Here is a 16,071-nt window from a genome sequence, read left to right as displayed (position 1 = left end):
GCTCAAGCGGTATCCCGCTTGCCTGGCATGCACGGGGAGCTGGGTTCAATCCTCAGCACCACATAAAAAATAAAATAAAGATGTTGTGTCCACTGAAAACTGAAAAATAAACATTAAAATATTAAAAAAAAAAAGACAACTGAAGGCGCTGGGGTTAAAGCTCAGTGGTAGAGTGTTTGCCCCTCACACGTGAGGTACTGGGTTCAGTCTTTAGCACCACATAAAAATAAATAAAGTAAATATATTAAAAAAAAAAGACAACTGAAAAACAATTTTTTTTTTTGTACCAGGGATTGAACTTGGGGCACTTAACTACTGAGCTACATCTCCAGCCCTTTTTTATTTTGAGATAGGGTCTCACTAAGTTGTTTAGGGCCTCACAGATTTGCTGAGGCTGGCTTAGAACTTGCTATCCTCCTGCCTCAGCCTCCCGAGCAGCTGGGATTACACACTTGCATCACTTCACCTGGCAAGACACCTGACATCTTAATACTGACTGATACGAATGATAAGAAATTACTATTTTTAGGTGCAATAGTAGTATTAAAATTACGTCTAAAAGTAGAGTGCTATATTCTAGAGACATAATCTGAAATATTTACAGATTAAATTATGTGTGTCTGAGATTTTCCTAGAAAGTAATCCTGGGGGAATGGTGTTGTTGGGTGGAGCAGAAAGGAAAAAGACTGGCTTTGAGCTGATCCGTGCTGAATTGACAGACGGATACATGGAGATAGGTTATGTTCTTCACTACTCTACTCTTATTTTCCTTATAAAATTTTATTTTATAGAACCCAGGACCTCACTAGGCAAGGGTTCTACCACTGAGCTATATCCCCAGTTCTTTAAAAAAAAAATTTAAAAATTTTGAGACAGGGTCTAAGTTGCCTAGTCTGACTTCAAACTTGCAATGCTCCTGCCTTACTTTCCCAAGTAGCTAGGATTACAGGTGAATGCCACTGTTCACTCTACTTTTATATGTTTGCAATTTTCTACGATAAAAACTTTTAAAGGAGGGGCTGCAGTTGTGGCTCAGTGGTAAAGTGCTTGCCTGGCATGTATGAAGCACTGGGTTCAATTCTCAGCACCACGTAAAAATAAATAAATAAAATAAAGGTATAAAAAATACAATAACATTAAGAAAAATTAAAAAAAAACTTTTAAAGGAAAAATCAAAATATTAAGAATAATCTTTATGTTACAAAATATGATGAACTCAGAATTAATGAAATAAACCTAATGCCGTGATTAGCACAGTGAGTGTGTATGCTAGAGGGTCGAGTTTTAGAAGCTTGGTCCCCAACATGGAGATGATAGGAGGTGTAGGGATGTTTCAGAGGTGGAGCCTCAAGTGGTCATTAGTGGATCCTTCCCTGAACTTTTTCTTTGGCTTCCAGTCTGGGCCTGAGATCCCTCCCTCTCACAGACTCCTACCATGCAGTGCCATCTGCCATGAGATGATGCAACTATGGGCTCTCACCACTACTATTGCTATGCTGTTTGGACTTTCAGCCTCCACTATGAGCTTTTTTCTTTATAAGTACCCAGCCTCAGGTATTTAGTTATTGTAATGGAAAATGAACTAACATTCATAAGAAAGCCCTGCATGGCTGGAAAAGAGAGTAAGATTCCTATGTTTAAGTCTTAATGTGGCCTAAGAGACCACAGAAGCAGTCCAACTTCTGTGCTCCTTACAGGTGGCCAATGGTGGCCCTTTTTACATTCCCTTGTCGTCCAACCCAGCAGGGTACCTGGAAAACTACAATTGCATTGAATCCCGTGGACTTTTTCTTTCTTACAACTCTAAGTGTTGAACATTATTGTGGTAAATCATTTAAAAATCCTCTTAAAAAGCAATCTAGTAGGTGGTTATGTGTAATAGGGATACATTTACTCCCCAAAAGGAGAGGAACAAGACAGCTTCCTCCTGTTATCAGGTGTGCCCGTGGCTAGGGAAAAATTTCTGTGTTGGCATCCCACAGACCAAGGAGGTGCCACGTCTCCAGCAAATACAGTGCTCCCTCATTCCCTGTGGGGGGCATGTTCTAAGATCCCCAATGGAAGCCCAAAATGGTAGATAGTACCAAACCCTACAATTTAGTACCTTTTCCAACTTCACTAAACATTTAGCACACACTATGGCCCAAATTTTTGTAAGTAGAGGTGTGATGGCAAAGCTAGCAGAGTTCTGCTTCCTGGCTCCCTGGACTGGAGGTCTGGTTTACCTCTGCTCGCAGCACCCACAGCATATCACTTTTTTCTTCCCTTAAATCAAGAACTCTCACCTTTTCACTTAAAGGAAGTGCTTCTCTGTTCCCGGGGCTCGTTTGAACTCCCAGCATTGCTGCTCTTGTGAAGCAGAGGTCACCTGAACTCACTGAGACCCTGCAACAGCAGCTCTGATGACAGGGATAGTTACAAGGACACTCATGGGCAACTGGAACACAGTGTGGATTCACCGGGCAAGAGGGGATCCACTCTGCAGTTGGAGCAGAGCAGGACGGCCTGAGACTCCATCATGTTGTTCACAATGGGACACAACTTAAATCAATGAACTTTTTATTTCTGGAATTTTCCATATAATATTTTCAGACCACAGTTGACCACAAGTAACTGAAACTGCAGAATGTGACACTAAGGATAAGGGGGCCCTGCTGTGGATGGCCCAGAAACTGGTCCCAGGGCTGACTGAACCGTAAACCCCAGGCCCTGTATGCTGCGCCCCACTCACAGATTGTTTGTGCAACAGTGGAAGATTTTTTATAGTTTGTGCTAAATTAATAAATTTTATAAGTAGACAGGCATGACTATGTCACTGGTATCCCTAAAAGAGCACACAGCCATTGATCAAAACATGGCTCTGGATGACCTCTTTTGGGGTGTCCCTTATCCCTGGGCTCTAGAGGGAAGGGGCCTGGCGAGGCTTTGCCCCCACCAACACACTTACCTGAGAAACAGTTCTTCAAGGTGGTTGTGTGGCTTTAGATGTGAGGAGTCCAGAATGCAGGGCAGGGGGTGACGCCTGGGCAGAAACACAGTCTCACCCGGATGCACAGGTGGGATGACTTGCAGGGACACAGAGAACCTCTCCACCAGCATCCTGGAGAGGCAAGGGGAGGGGAGCAGGGGTCAGAGGCACATCTGGGCTTAAAGCATGTAGGGAAGGACGGATGGCCCAGGGGCGCCCCCTGTAGACCAGAGGGACAGCACCACCTGCTGATGAAGGAAGGGCCATGTACCTGTAGACATGGAGCCCTCACCAGCCTGCTCTATCAGAACACCACTTCAGGGCCAGGGGATGGGGAGCCAGCACCGGTTCCACCCAGGAGCTCTGCTCAGGTCAACTTTCACTGCATGTTTTCAAGGCCAGGTGTTGAAGGGTGCATCAGCATTGGCCAACCAAGAGAAGTGTAAACTCACCGCAGTATTCACTGGCTAGGGGAGGGACCCACAACAGAACAGCCCACACAGTGCGAGCAGGGAGAGTGGGCAGAAGGGCTGGTGCAGCCAGGGCCAGGGAGAGTGTCCTGGGAGGGCTGAGGAAGCAGTGGCCCAGGGGCCACAGGGGCTGGGTGGAAGCACAGGACAGCAGGAGGGCATCAAGGCCAGCTGCCAGGGCTGGATTCTCCCCTGACTCCAGCTAAGCGCAGAGCCTGCCTATTCCTGCCAAGCGTCTGATTTAGTAGATCGGAGCTGTGCCCATGAACAGGGAAGGAAAAGGGAAGAGGGGACCCTCTGAAACGGGGATGGGAAAAGGAAGGCTTTCAGATGGTTCCCAACAGTGAGCTAAATCTCTACGTGACAGATTGGCATGGACACCTGACTACTGTACACTGGTGGGTAGAAATGGCAAGCTGCAGAACAGGATATGTGTGTGTGTGTGCACGCGCGTGCGTGGTCATACCCTCTGCCCCTGTGGAATATGCTCCCAGACCCTCAGTGGATGCCTGGAACCTTACTTATATAGTATCGAACGCTATAGCTTGTTTTTTCCATAAATAAGCACTTATCACACATCATGGCTGTAATCTATGCAGTTTGAAGTGTGAAAGCAAAACTATTAATTGCACAGATTCATTCTTCCATTCCAGATCTTGGCAACACAGAAAATAATTTTTTCTTTCCTTATTGGGAATGCTCATCCTCTCACTTAAAGGAATCACTTTATACTATCTCCTTGGCATATCTGATTAGCTGGCATCACTACTCGGAAGTTTGGGGCTGCTGTTAAATAAAATTAGGGTTACTTGAACACAAGCACTACAATACTGTGACAGTCAATCAGATAATCCAATTCTTAACTAATTGGTGAGCAGTGTATACAGTGTGGATACATTAGACAAGGGGATGATTCATGTCCTGAGCAAGATGGAGCAGGACATCATGAGATTTCCTCATCCTGCTTAGAATGATGTGCAACTTAAAACTGAATTGTTTATTTTTGGAACTTTCTAGTTAATATTTTCAGAGAGCAGTTGACTATGGGCAAGTACTGACACTATGGAAGGTGAAACATGGGTAAGGGGGGAATATCTACATGTTTGTATACAAGAATACAAATCTACTCAGACACACAAGACATACCCCACTGTGATCTAGAACAGTCATCCCTAGGGGACAGGATTAGGATGAGGAGAGAGAAGACATGTTCTGTTTACTTCATATATGATAGTTCTGCTTAATGTTATAGTAATATAACATACATTTAACAACAATAAAACTAAATAAGCTGTAAACACTGCTTTCCCTCTTCTCTCCAGAAGACAGTCCATGCCCAGTCAGGTTCCCAGCCAGGCCTGCTGTCTGAGACAGCAAATTTAGGAACAGCTCAGGGGCTCATCAGGATCTGGGACACCCACAGCTGCCACTGGAGGTGAGTGCGAAGCCTGCAGCCTGCTGGCCAGCCATGAACACCTGTTTCCCTCTCAGCCCAAGTGGCCCCAGGTAAGGCCCCACCTACATCCCAGGGCTCTGCTGAGAATGAAATGGGACAATGAATGGGACCACTGACGGGACAGGAAGATCTGATCTGAAGGCTTTTAGAAACCATCTCAACACACCACCATGCAAGGGCTGGGGTTGTGGTTCAGTGGTAGAGCACTTGACTCACACTTGTGAGGCACTGGGTTCAATTCTCAGCACCACATATAAATGAATAAAATAAAGCCCCAGCAACAACTTAAAAATAAAAAGCTGCCATGCAAGTGGTAAAATGAGTTCTTGCTTATGTCTTTGCCATCAGACTTTTATGAGTATCTACTGTAGCTTATATTGCTTTTATAGTCAGGAAAAATTTGCAAATTTTTAAAAGTTCTGTAAGAATTGGGCTCATTTGTGAAGGGGGCCCAGCCCTGTCCCCAAAACCAAAGGGATTTTTGTGATGTTGACTATAATGTATGCACATTATTAGCCATTCTGAGACGACAATCACACATCTAATTGAGGATTTCCTGTGCAGCCTGGAGCTGGCAATAAAGGATGATGCTGTGTTTTAAATATCCACCCCCCAAGCCCCACCACCCCCTGCTGCCCTGGCACACACTTAGGTCTTTTAACTTGAAGAAAGAATTTAGGATGTCATCCCTTCCAGACACAGGCCATTCCCAGGCCACGAGCAGACATGCTCAGGATCTTGGTGTCCTTTCTGGGACAGGCAATTGTGGCAATCCTAATCGCCTTGTCTGGCTGGGGCCTGGCCCCACCTCAGCTGCACCCCTTTCAGACTCACAGCCTGTTCCCTGGCCCCACCACTTCCTGGGCCTCTTCAGAGACAGAATAGGCTGCTGGGCTTTGTACTGAGTTGCCTTTTTTCTTTTTTAGGCATCAGGTTGAACAGTCCCATCAGAATGAACCCACATCAAAACAACCACCTCAAAGTGACTGTTGTCAAAGAGGCATTCTCAAAGCACCACTGGAAAACGTCACGAGCTCAGAAAACCAGCAGGGATTTCAAAGCCAAGAGTATCTCCTGCTTTAAGCTGGCTACACAGATAACTCCCTTTCTAAAGTGAGGAACTGTGAAACCTCCAAGCCCTGACTTACAGCATCCTAGATGTGGTCAGTAGAGAGGGAACAATGGCAACAGTTATTCTTGCTACAGAGATTTTACAAAGGTTTTGAGAGGTTCCATTCAGAGCCTATCTATCCAGCAAGTGGGAAGCCAGAAGCCCAATCCATGCCTCAGCTCACAGAGAAGATGGCCTTGGTCATGGGGTACCACAAGGCCTTCTTGAGAGGGAAGCTCTGAATCTGCTGGGATATCAGGCAGCACCAGCACCTGCCCTCCTGGAATTCAAGGGGGGCACTTCTCGGCAGCCCTGCCCTGGATCTCCTGCACTGTGCAAGAAACTCTGCCTGCTTATCTGGGACAATGGTTCCAATCCCAATGAGTTCCCAGACTCCCCACCATCCAGACAAGCCCAGGGGAGCCCGGACACAACCTCTCGCTGTGCTTGCTTTTAGCCACTCCCTTCTATTTTCATTGAAAGGTCTTTAGCCAAGTGGTGTGCCCCCAGTGATCTTGCAACTGATGATGTCTGACAGGGTCACAATGGTCACAGCTGCCCAAGTTGTTCAAAAATCTTCAGACAGCTTTTTGTCTCCCTTCCTCAACTCAGCTGAAACCACGGATCTGCACTTGCACCTGCACAGGTGACTTTCTGATGGGCGACCTTTGACATCAGAGGGCTCCAAACTCCACACTCAGAGCTGCTAATGCAGCCATTTTCTGAACATGGGTCCCATGAAGAAATGGGTAGCTGATGGTACCTGCATGGACTGTGGCTGGTTCACTTTCCCTGCCTCCCATCACTGTCCTACTGCTCCAGTCTCTCAGATCACTCTTTTTCTATCCCATAAATACCCCTAAACCCTACCCCTGGGGAAGGTGAACTTCAGTGGGGCTCCTCATGTGTGAAACTGGGACTGCCTTCTGAATAAACTCCTTCTCTTTTGCAAAACCCATTCCTTCGGTGGCTGGCATACTGGGTGGCAGGCAGAATGGGCCTTCCTGGGTAACAACAGGTCCTCCTAAGCGAGGCCAGGCCGGCCACGCCAGCATGCACAGGCCCACGCGCCGATCTGTTGTCTGTGGCAGCTTTCACCCAACAATAGCGGAGTCCAGCCTCTGCTACAGAGAATCACAGGTTCAAAGTTACATTGACTCTCCACAAACTTCACAGTAAGATTCTGCTGATATTTGGTCTAGTGCAGAGGTGATTATCAGAAAATGTCGAGAAAAAAAGACAAATGGCCAGCCATGGTGTTGCTCACAATCTTTTTTTTTTTTGTACCAGGGACTGAACTCAGTGGTGCTTAACCATGCAGCCACATCCCCAGCACTCCTTATATTTTATTTTGAGACAGGGTCTTGCTAAGTTGCTTAGGGCCTCACTAAGTTGCTGAAGTTGGCTTTGAACTTGTGATCCTTCTGCCTTAGCCTCCTAAACTGCTGGGATTATAGGCATGTGCACAGCCTTACAATCACCTTTGAGCAACAAGAATGGTGTGAATTCTTTGGGGATCCTAAGAGCAAGGCTCTGAGGACATGTACATTTTATATCACTCAACACCCCTTCGGAAATGGACATAGAACATTGAGCATTTATCAAAGCTTTGCCCATAATGGCCTGGACCAGTGCTAAAGCACACTCAGGCTCAGGGTGGGGGGAAGCCTGGATAGCACCCAGCAAGACCAATGGCAGGGGTTACTCTAGGGCACAGGGATCCTGAAGACCCCCTCCACCCCAACTTTAATGCCCCCTCTCCCACAGCATTCCCATTAGCACAGAAACATGCTGTTATTTTCCCCAAGAAAGAAAGAAGCCAACCAACCAACCAAACAACCTACCAACGTACCTTGACCCCATTTCCTCCAGCCACTGCCCATCTTACTCTCCTGTCCTCTCCCCTGTCCTCCATGAATCTATTCCAGTCAGGCATGATCCCAGCAGCCCACCAGAGCTGCTCTTGTCAAGGTCACCATGACCACTATTTTACTAAATGCAATGGTCATTTCTCAATCGCCCTGATTTGACCATTGGTTGCCAGTACTTGGCAGCTGGTTTCCCTCCAGACCACACAGCATCCTCTTCTGCTCTTGCTGATGGCCTCTAGGTGCTCAGGGTCCTGATCTTCTCAGGTACTCGTTCCCCGGGGTACTTGTTCTCATCCAGCTTCGAGGTAGCAAATGCCACCTCCACACAGAACTCCCAGGCTCATGCTCCAAGCCACCTGCCCGATCTTGCCCCTAGAATTCCCCAAGTGAATTCTTGACCTCATATCCAACCCCAACCTATCCTGTGATCACTTAAGTCTTCCCATTTAAAGATACTCCTAACCTCTAGCTGTTGGGGCCAAACACTTGGGGTTCCCTTCTAGATTCCCTCCTTTTGCCACATCCTTAATCTAGCTTGTCAGCAAATTCTCTCAGTTCTATCTTGAAAACATATCCAGAACTTTCCTGCACCTCCCCACCCACAGTTCTCATCCATGTTTCCTAGTTCTTAACTCCCTCCCTGAGGAAGAGCACGGAAGCTAGAATTTTTCTTCCCTAAGGTATCCCCCAAGGATCAAAGAAACACCGATCTTCCCTGCCCCAGCTGGCCACAGAGATATTCTGTGACCTCCTTTGTCTGATCAGAGGTCATAAGACCCTCCTGGCTCCTGAGGGTCCTGCCCACACCCTGGAGAAAGGCAGCTGACCACACAGCCCTCGCTGGGCTTCCCCACCTGGTCTATCAGAAATCTTGTCTATGCCACGAAGCTTCCAGAAAACCCAGAAGGACGTGGGTCCAGAGAGCTTCTGGAGGGCTGAACGTGTGGAGGTCCCTGGAGGGCGGCTGCCCAGGGAGGGCTGGATGCTGCGCCTGCCCCAACCTCACTCAGCACCTCTTCAACTGCATCCTTTTTAACATTCTTCACAGTAAACTGGGCAACACACATTTCCCTGAGTTCTGTGAGCCACCAGCAAGTCAAGCCAAACCCAAGGAGGGCTTGCAGGAAGCCTGACTTATGCCTGGTCACTGGGGGACAGTGCAGCAGCCAGCATTGCGATGGCACGGAGGCGCCAGCAGTCCTGTGGCTGAGCCCTCCCGTTGTGGGATCAGCCACTATCTCTGGGCAGGTGGAGTCAGAGCTGAGTTGGCCTGAGGGCACCCTGTGGGGTCCCTGCCTTTGGGGCGGGGAGGACAGTCACATCTCCTGAGCTGACTGTGGTGACAACAGAGGGAAAGGAGGCTTATGCTTTAGTTTTCCCAGCACACCCTCATTGCTCTCTCCCTGCTGCCCTTGCCTGTCCTCACAGCCCACCCAACAGAGTAGCCACAGGTCCTCCTCTGGATGCACGTCACGTCAGCTGTGGAAGCTCACGTGGGGGAAGAGTTGTGAAGTAGGTGCCCACCACCAGCCTCCCCAACCTCCTGGCCCCCACCCACTGCTCCCAACATGCTAGGAGCACTCCCACCACAGGCCCGAGCTTCTCTCCCCTCTCAGGGGTCTCCTGAAAGCCACCTTCTCATGGAAGACTTCTGCGCCTGCCTCCTTCAAACCCCCGTATGGCCTCTGTGCGCCCTCCTCTCCTGAGCACTTGTCACGGCTGCATTTACCTTGTTCACTGTTCCTCTCCCTACCCTGACTCCAGCGACGTCAGGGCAGACAGCAGGCTGCTTTCACTCCTGCTATATCCTCAGGATCTAGCCGCCTGGCACAGGTTGGTACTCTATAAACATCTGTTGGATGAATGCATGAGTGGATGGACAAATGGGTGGATGGATGGTGTGATAGACTGAATGTGTCTCTCCAAAATTCAGATGTTGGAATCCCAACCCTCAAGGTAACTGGGAGATGGGGCCTGTGGGAGGTGATCAGATCATGAGTTTGGGGCCGCTGTGAACAGGACTAGTGAGAGCTCTCTAGCCCTCTTCTGCCAAGTGAGGACTCAAGACATCAGTGCTCTGCAGCCTGGAAGAGGGCCCCCTGTGCAGCCTGAGCATCCGGGCACCCTGGTCTTGGACTCCCAGTCTCCAGAGCTTGAGAAACATTTCTGTTCTTCACAAGTCACCTATTCCATGGTGCTCTGCCACAGCAGCTCAAAAAAATAAGGCAGATAGAAAACAGTAGACCCTAAAGACAGATTCAAGCCTGGAACAGTGGCACATGTCTATAATCCCAGCAGTTAGGGAGGCTGAGGCAGGAGGATCATGAGTTAAAAGCCAGCCTCAGCAACAACTTAGTCAGGCCCTAAGCAACTTAGCAAGACCCTGTCTCTAAATAAAATATAAAAAGTGCTAGGGAAGTGTCTCAGTGGTTACGTGCCTGTGTGTTCAATCCCCAGTATGGAAAAAAAAAAAAGAAAAAGGATTCAACTGTGGTCCTCAGGCATCTCCAAGACCCGGACCCTGTTGTACAAATTAATCCGGATCTCCCTCCAGCCAACAGCCCAATTAAACCAGGGCCAACACAGTCTTGACCCAGATGAAAGCACTGAAAAAGTCACTTTCTTTCCCCAGACAGGAAGATTAAAAAAAAAAAAAAAAAAAGTCATGTGGCCATAATCCCCCTTGAAAGGCAGTTTTCAGTTATGTGGTTTCGTGTAGCTATTTTCCAAAGCGATCTGGTTTCGTGAACTTGGACAGTTAACTGGGCTGTGTTTTATGATCTGTGTCCTCTAAGGCCAGACTGGACCCTGATGCCCACCAGCTGATCAGATATTTCTTGAATCAATGAATAAATGTGGCTATAAGAGTAGGATTCTGCTTTAGAGCTCAAGAACGGCCTACAAATTGCTGGTTGAAATTCTGACCACACCTGCAGGAGGCCCCGGCCCAGCACCTGTGTTCGGGGGCCAGCGGCACTTCGTCTTCATTGAGATCTGAGGTGAAGTCAGGGTGGTGCTGCAGCAGCAGCTTCTCCTGCTCCTGCTCCCGGGCCTGCTCCCTGTGGGGAAGAAGACAGAGCCTGTCACCAGGCTGTAAGCACCCCTATACACCCACAAGGCTAGCAAGCAGAGGCTGAGTCACCCTGGTCTCCCTGCAGGAAGGCACCCGGGTCTGAGTTTGCGGGGTGTGGGAGTCACTGCATCCACGCACTGTGCTGCCTCCAGTGAGAAGAGATGAGTTGATAAGCCTGAAGGAAGATGGGTTCCGACACTCAATGTTATGTGTAGCTTCGTGGACATTGTTTTGGAGTTCACTCTTTTTTTTTTTTAAACACACTAGGCCTGAGCCTGGCTCTTCTGCTCCCACAGGTCCAGCTGCACAGCCGGGCAGAACCACACCCTGGACTCCTTGGTGTCCCTGACTCACTGTCTGGCTCTCCAGTCACAGATAGCAAGAGCCCTCCAGCCCCTGCTCACTCCCTGTATCTCCCAACCCTTTGTCCCTTGTCCTTCAGTAGCCTGGAGCCCTGTTTACTTCCAACCAGTTGTGACCACAGGCCCCTTGTGTGCACCATTATCTTGCTGGGGCTCTGACTCCATGCTGTGGTTTGATTATGACTTGGCTCCAACAAAACTCATGCTGAAATCTGAAGGCCAGTGTGATAGTACTGAGAGGTGGAAGCCCTGTAAGAGGTGCTAGTCGAGGGGGTACGGCCTCTGAAAGACTAAGCTCTTCTTGGCTCTCACGGGAGCTCTGCCCCTTTTCTCTTCTGTGTGGCCCCCACCTTCCCGCCACACATGCAGCAGCACGAGGCTCTCACCAGATGCTGGCAGGTGCTTGTGGACCTCCAGTGCTTCAAGCCAAAATACCCTGGTCTTTACAATCACCCCATCTCAGCTATTCTACTTCTACAACAGAAAACGGCCCAAGACATTCCCTAACCACTCTGCAAATCCTGAGTGGGCAGCAAGCTGTCCTGCAGCTTCCACTGTCCGTGCCTCCCCAGCCCCACTCTAGCCCCTCCAAGTACCTGCCAGGAGATCCCAGGTGAAGTTAGGGTGGTGCTGCAGCAGCAGCATGGGCTATCAAGTACCATGGGCTATCAGTTCTGAAATATTCTCTCTCCAACCCAGGCCTCTCTCTTGTGCTCAGATCCTTCTATTACCACTAAATAGATGATTTCCAGCTGAGTGTGATATGGCCAAGTGTGCCTTCCTCTTTCCCACAAAGGCCCCCACTTCCCGGCTACTCAGGCCACAGAGCCATCAGAGGTCCCTCAAGCTCCTCCCAGGGTTTCCTGATGTGAGCCACCAGTTCTCCAAAGGCCACCAGCATGTTCTTTTTTAAATACATCTGTGCCTGCTTAAAATTCTCCCACGGTTCAACCTGTGTTTACATGCCATCCACCCCCCTTGCTACCTCAACTGTATCTCCTGCCTCCTTCCTCCTACTCCTCAATGAGAAGACTCTTATCCTTGCTGGCCAGGAGCAGCCTGGCCTGTCCCACCTGCCTCTACACAGGGCTTATCCTTCCCAAACAAAACTTATTATTGCAAGGGTCAAGGACAAGAACATCTCCAGGAAGCCTTTCCTGACCATTAAGTAAGCAGTGCTCTTTTGGGGCCCCCATAGTAGCTCCAGAGACTAGGAAATACCACATCCATTCTGTTCCATTTCCAGGTGAACAGGCGCTACACATATCCAGTGCCTGGCCCAGGCCCAGTGCTTGGTGTGCCATGCACTGAAAATGTCCACGCCTCGGCCCACCCATTCATGAAGCCCTAAACCCCAGGGTTGCTGAATTTGGAGTAAGGAAATAATTAAAGTTAAATGAGGTCACAGGGTGGGACCCTGGTCCAATAGAATCAGTGTCCTTGTAACAAGAGGAACCAGAGAGCTTGCTTTCTCTGCAACATGAGGACATGGCAAGAAGGTGGCTGTCTGTAAAACAGGAACAACCTGAATCAGTAACCCAACTGGCCAGAGTCTTGATCTTGAACTTCCCACTTGAAATAAGTGCCTGTTGTTGAAAGGCCCCCAGGTGTGCTACTGAACAAAAGAAAAGAGCAAGAATCTCCCACTGCTAGGCACACTGACAGCCAGGTATGGGTTTTCCACAAGCATTCACTTTCCTGTCGATATTTTCAAGCATCTATGAATTCAGGGCCCAGTGCTCGGCACCATGGAAATACATAGACACGGCTCCTTCCCTAACCTGCCATCTGGTTGGGAGGAAATACTCAGGTTCAGGAAGCTAAACAAAAGTCAGAGGAGCTGGGAGGAGGAGGGAGGCCGATTCTGTGGGTGGAGGCAGAGGGCCAGAAAAGGACAAAGGCAGAGAAAGCAGTAATCAGTCTCACATGTGTGTTTAACGCCCACCTGTGGGCAAGAAGGCAGAGCGAGGAACTTGGGAAAATCAAGTCTCCAGCCTGAGTGCCTAGTGGAGCTGTGAGGCCAGAGCCCTAAGCGTAAACTGCCCCGTCTACACTCAGCTTCTGCAGACGCAACCCAACCACACACACTGAGGAAACATGACTCAACAGACAGGAGAGGGGACAGAGAAGAATTAGGTCACACGAGCATTTGCTCACATGCCATCAAAGAGTAGCCTGGGAAGATGACCCCAGCATAGGAGCAGCTGCTACAGCTGCTCCCAGCATGAGAGAGGGTCTACTCCAGCCAGCAGGTCCAGCCTTTCCACCCCAAGGGCTCACCAGGGCCAGCCGACCTCCCCAGCTGGCATTCAGCCAACAGCAAAAGTGGCTGGTCCCAACGCCACTGAACCTCCCTGATGCATCTGTGATCCTCATCAGCCGGGGGATTCTGCCTCTAGAAGCTTCTGAAGACAGAGGGTGGGAAAGCCAGCCAGAAGTGATCCAGAACCACCTGCGACAAGGTGTGGCTCCACTGTGAGAGGGCAGGTGTGAGCAGCCAGCCTGCGAGGGGAAAGCGAGCTTCCATGCTGGGGCGGGACAGGGCAGGGGAAGTGCTGCCCAGCATGACTCCTGAGGCCACAGGCACACCTGTCCATTTTCCACTCCCTGCTAACTGAACACCTCCAGTCTTTGGGCATAAGGAAGCCAAGGAGCACCCGGACAAGGGTGCTGTCCATGGTGGGGGGTGAGGTGCCCTGCTCAGAGATGCCACCCTTGGCCCAGCTCCACTCCACTTGCTGGTTATGAATCTGTGCACACAGGGCGCACTGTATCTGTTCAGGGAAGCCTGCTTCATTCAGATGGATTTGCTCTGAGTGCTATAGTGCTGCCAACCCCACAGACATGCCCCTCCACTCACCTCTTCTCCTGCAGTAAGTAGTCCAAGCTGTTGACATAGTGCTCTGAGCCCCCAGAGGTAAACTGGAGAGAGAGAACGTGGGGATGGGAAGAAAGGAAGACAAAGACACAAGGGGACAAGTTAAGTTCTTATTTATTTTGCTTCCTTTTCTGAACAGATAATACACTCACATGGTGAAAAAAAATAAAAAAGCATAATGGCATTCAACAACATGCCTCCCAACCACCTACCCCAGCCTTCCAGGCCCCTCCCCACTCAGGTGGGCATTTCTTGAATGCTTTTAGAGACATTTTACACAAAGACAAGAACAATAACAATTCATCATAGATATCCCCTCTTAACACAATACTATAACCCTATCTTGCACTTGGTTCTTTTCAATTAAAAATACATCTTGTTTGAGAGGCTGAGGCAGGAGATCACAAGTTCAAAGCTAGCCTCAGCAAAAGCGAAGTGCTAAGCAACTCAGTAAACAGGCTCTGTCTCTAAATAAAATACAAAATAGGGCTGGGAATGTGGCTCAGAGTTGGGTGCCTGAGTTCAATTCCTGGTTTGCTGGGGCCCCTTCGGCTGTGGCTCTCAACAACTCTCCCCACAAAAAATATACCTTGAGAGTCATTCCATATCAATATCAAAGAGATTTGTGGTGCATGTGTAACACTTTTGGGATATTATGACGTATTTTATTAGCTCCCTAGAGGTGGACATTCAGGTTACTGACAATCTTAGGCTATGGCAAACAAGTGCTGCCCTATTCTTAGAGAATAGTCTCTGGATCCATGTGATCTTAAAGGTCTCCACACATAGTTTACATGAGGACTTTATTCCCTTTCTGAAATTCATCACTGAGGTTTTCATTAGGAATCCCATTGCTGGACCAGGGTCAGCTGGACTCTCTGGGCTCAACCGAACCCAGACCCCAGCACTGAGATCCTTGCTTGCTCCAGGGCCATATCCCAACCTTAGCCATGAAGGTCTTGAGGGGCTTCTGTGCAGAAATGGCACTGAATTTGGTGCCACTCCCAACATGTGTCAGCAGGAATTAGAAGCAGAACAAAGAGAAGAGGTGCAGCCTAGCCTTAGGGCCCCAGGGTGGGGTATGTGGCAGAGCAGAGATGTCAAGGGGAGAGGGCTAAAGGAGGCTATGGGTATGATTGAGGAAGGGGTAGGCAGAGAGGAGGGGCATAGAGTACGAACTGAAATGGGTGGCTGAAGAAGGACAGCAAAGACAGGAGACCAAAAAGTGGCTGCCACCTACCGAAGCGTGAACATTTGTCTCTGGAGTCGCGGCCTGCTGGCTTGGGCCTGCCATATTCCACAACAGCTCCTCCAGTGAGCCCAGGCCCTCCTTGGGGTCAAAGCCCAGGGGGTCCTGTGCCAACTCCTTGGGCAGTCTTCTCAGGCCCTGAGGACCTGAAGCACCCACCCACCTTTGGCCCGGGGTATCCCGGTGGGTCTGCAGTAGCCTCAGGTTTAGGAACTCTACTGGTGGTGGACTCCAGTCAGTGGGGAACATGTCCCCGCTGGTCTGCATCTTGGGCTTCTTGGGTGACTTGGGAGTTGGAGCCAAGGTGGGGCTGCAGAGCCGTCGGGAGGGGCGGAGGAGCCCCTGGCCCAGGGGATGGTCCAAGAAACTGTGATTCAGGTTAGGCAAGAAGATGGGCATGACAGTGGCTGCCTGGACCCCTGTGGATAAGACGAAGTCTATGGTGTTGAATCTGCCTGCCATCATCCCAGACACAAAGCTAGGCTGAGGAGAGGGCAGCCTGGGATTTGCCACATGTAGGATGCAAGGGAAATCCCCAGCCAGGGCTTTCCATCCCCCATGGGTGCCACCCTGAGTAGGGCTCTACCATGCAAGACAGGGACACCTACCTTCTCTCCAAGGAAGGGCTGGCAC

The 16,071-nt window shown here is 49.5% G+C and overlaps 1 protein-coding gene across 3 annotated transcripts in view; it reads right to left on the bottom strand.

Annotated features, from left to right (window-relative positions):
* The window catches only part of Fam178b (family with sequence similarity 178 member B), an 84,935-nt gene extending 69,230 nt beyond the window's left edge, over positions 1 to 15,705 (bottom strand). Inside the window, exons 1-5 of one of the 3 annotated variants that reach the window (XM_071601292.1) lie at positions 15,602 to 15,705; positions 15,442 to 15,568; positions 14,172 to 14,233; positions 10,831 to 10,935; positions 2,948 to 3,100 (exon numbers count right to left, since the gene is read on the bottom strand). In XM_071601292.1, the coding sequence (XP_071457393.1) occupies positions 2,948 to 3,100; positions 10,831 to 10,935; positions 14,172 to 14,233; positions 15,442 to 15,568; positions 15,602 to 15,705 (551 nt within the window). Of the gene's footprint in view, positions 1 to 2,947; positions 3,101 to 10,830; positions 10,936 to 14,171; positions 14,234 to 15,441 lie in introns of all 3 variants that reach the window. The other 2 variants (XM_071601291.1, XM_071601293.1) reach the window with 2 other exon arrangements.
* Between the last annotated feature and the right edge of the window lie 366 nt (positions 15,706 to 16,071).

Source organism: Marmota flaviventris, chromosome 14 (assembly GCF_047511675.1).
Source record: "Marmota flaviventris isolate mMarFla1 chromosome 14, mMarFla1.hap1, whole genome shotgun sequence".
NCBI classification, from domain to species: Eukaryota; Metazoa; Chordata; class Mammalia; order Rodentia; family Sciuridae; genus Marmota; species Marmota flaviventris.
The sequence above is the reverse complement of the archived record's forward strand: the minus strand, read 5'-3'. Positions and strand labels throughout refer to the sequence as shown.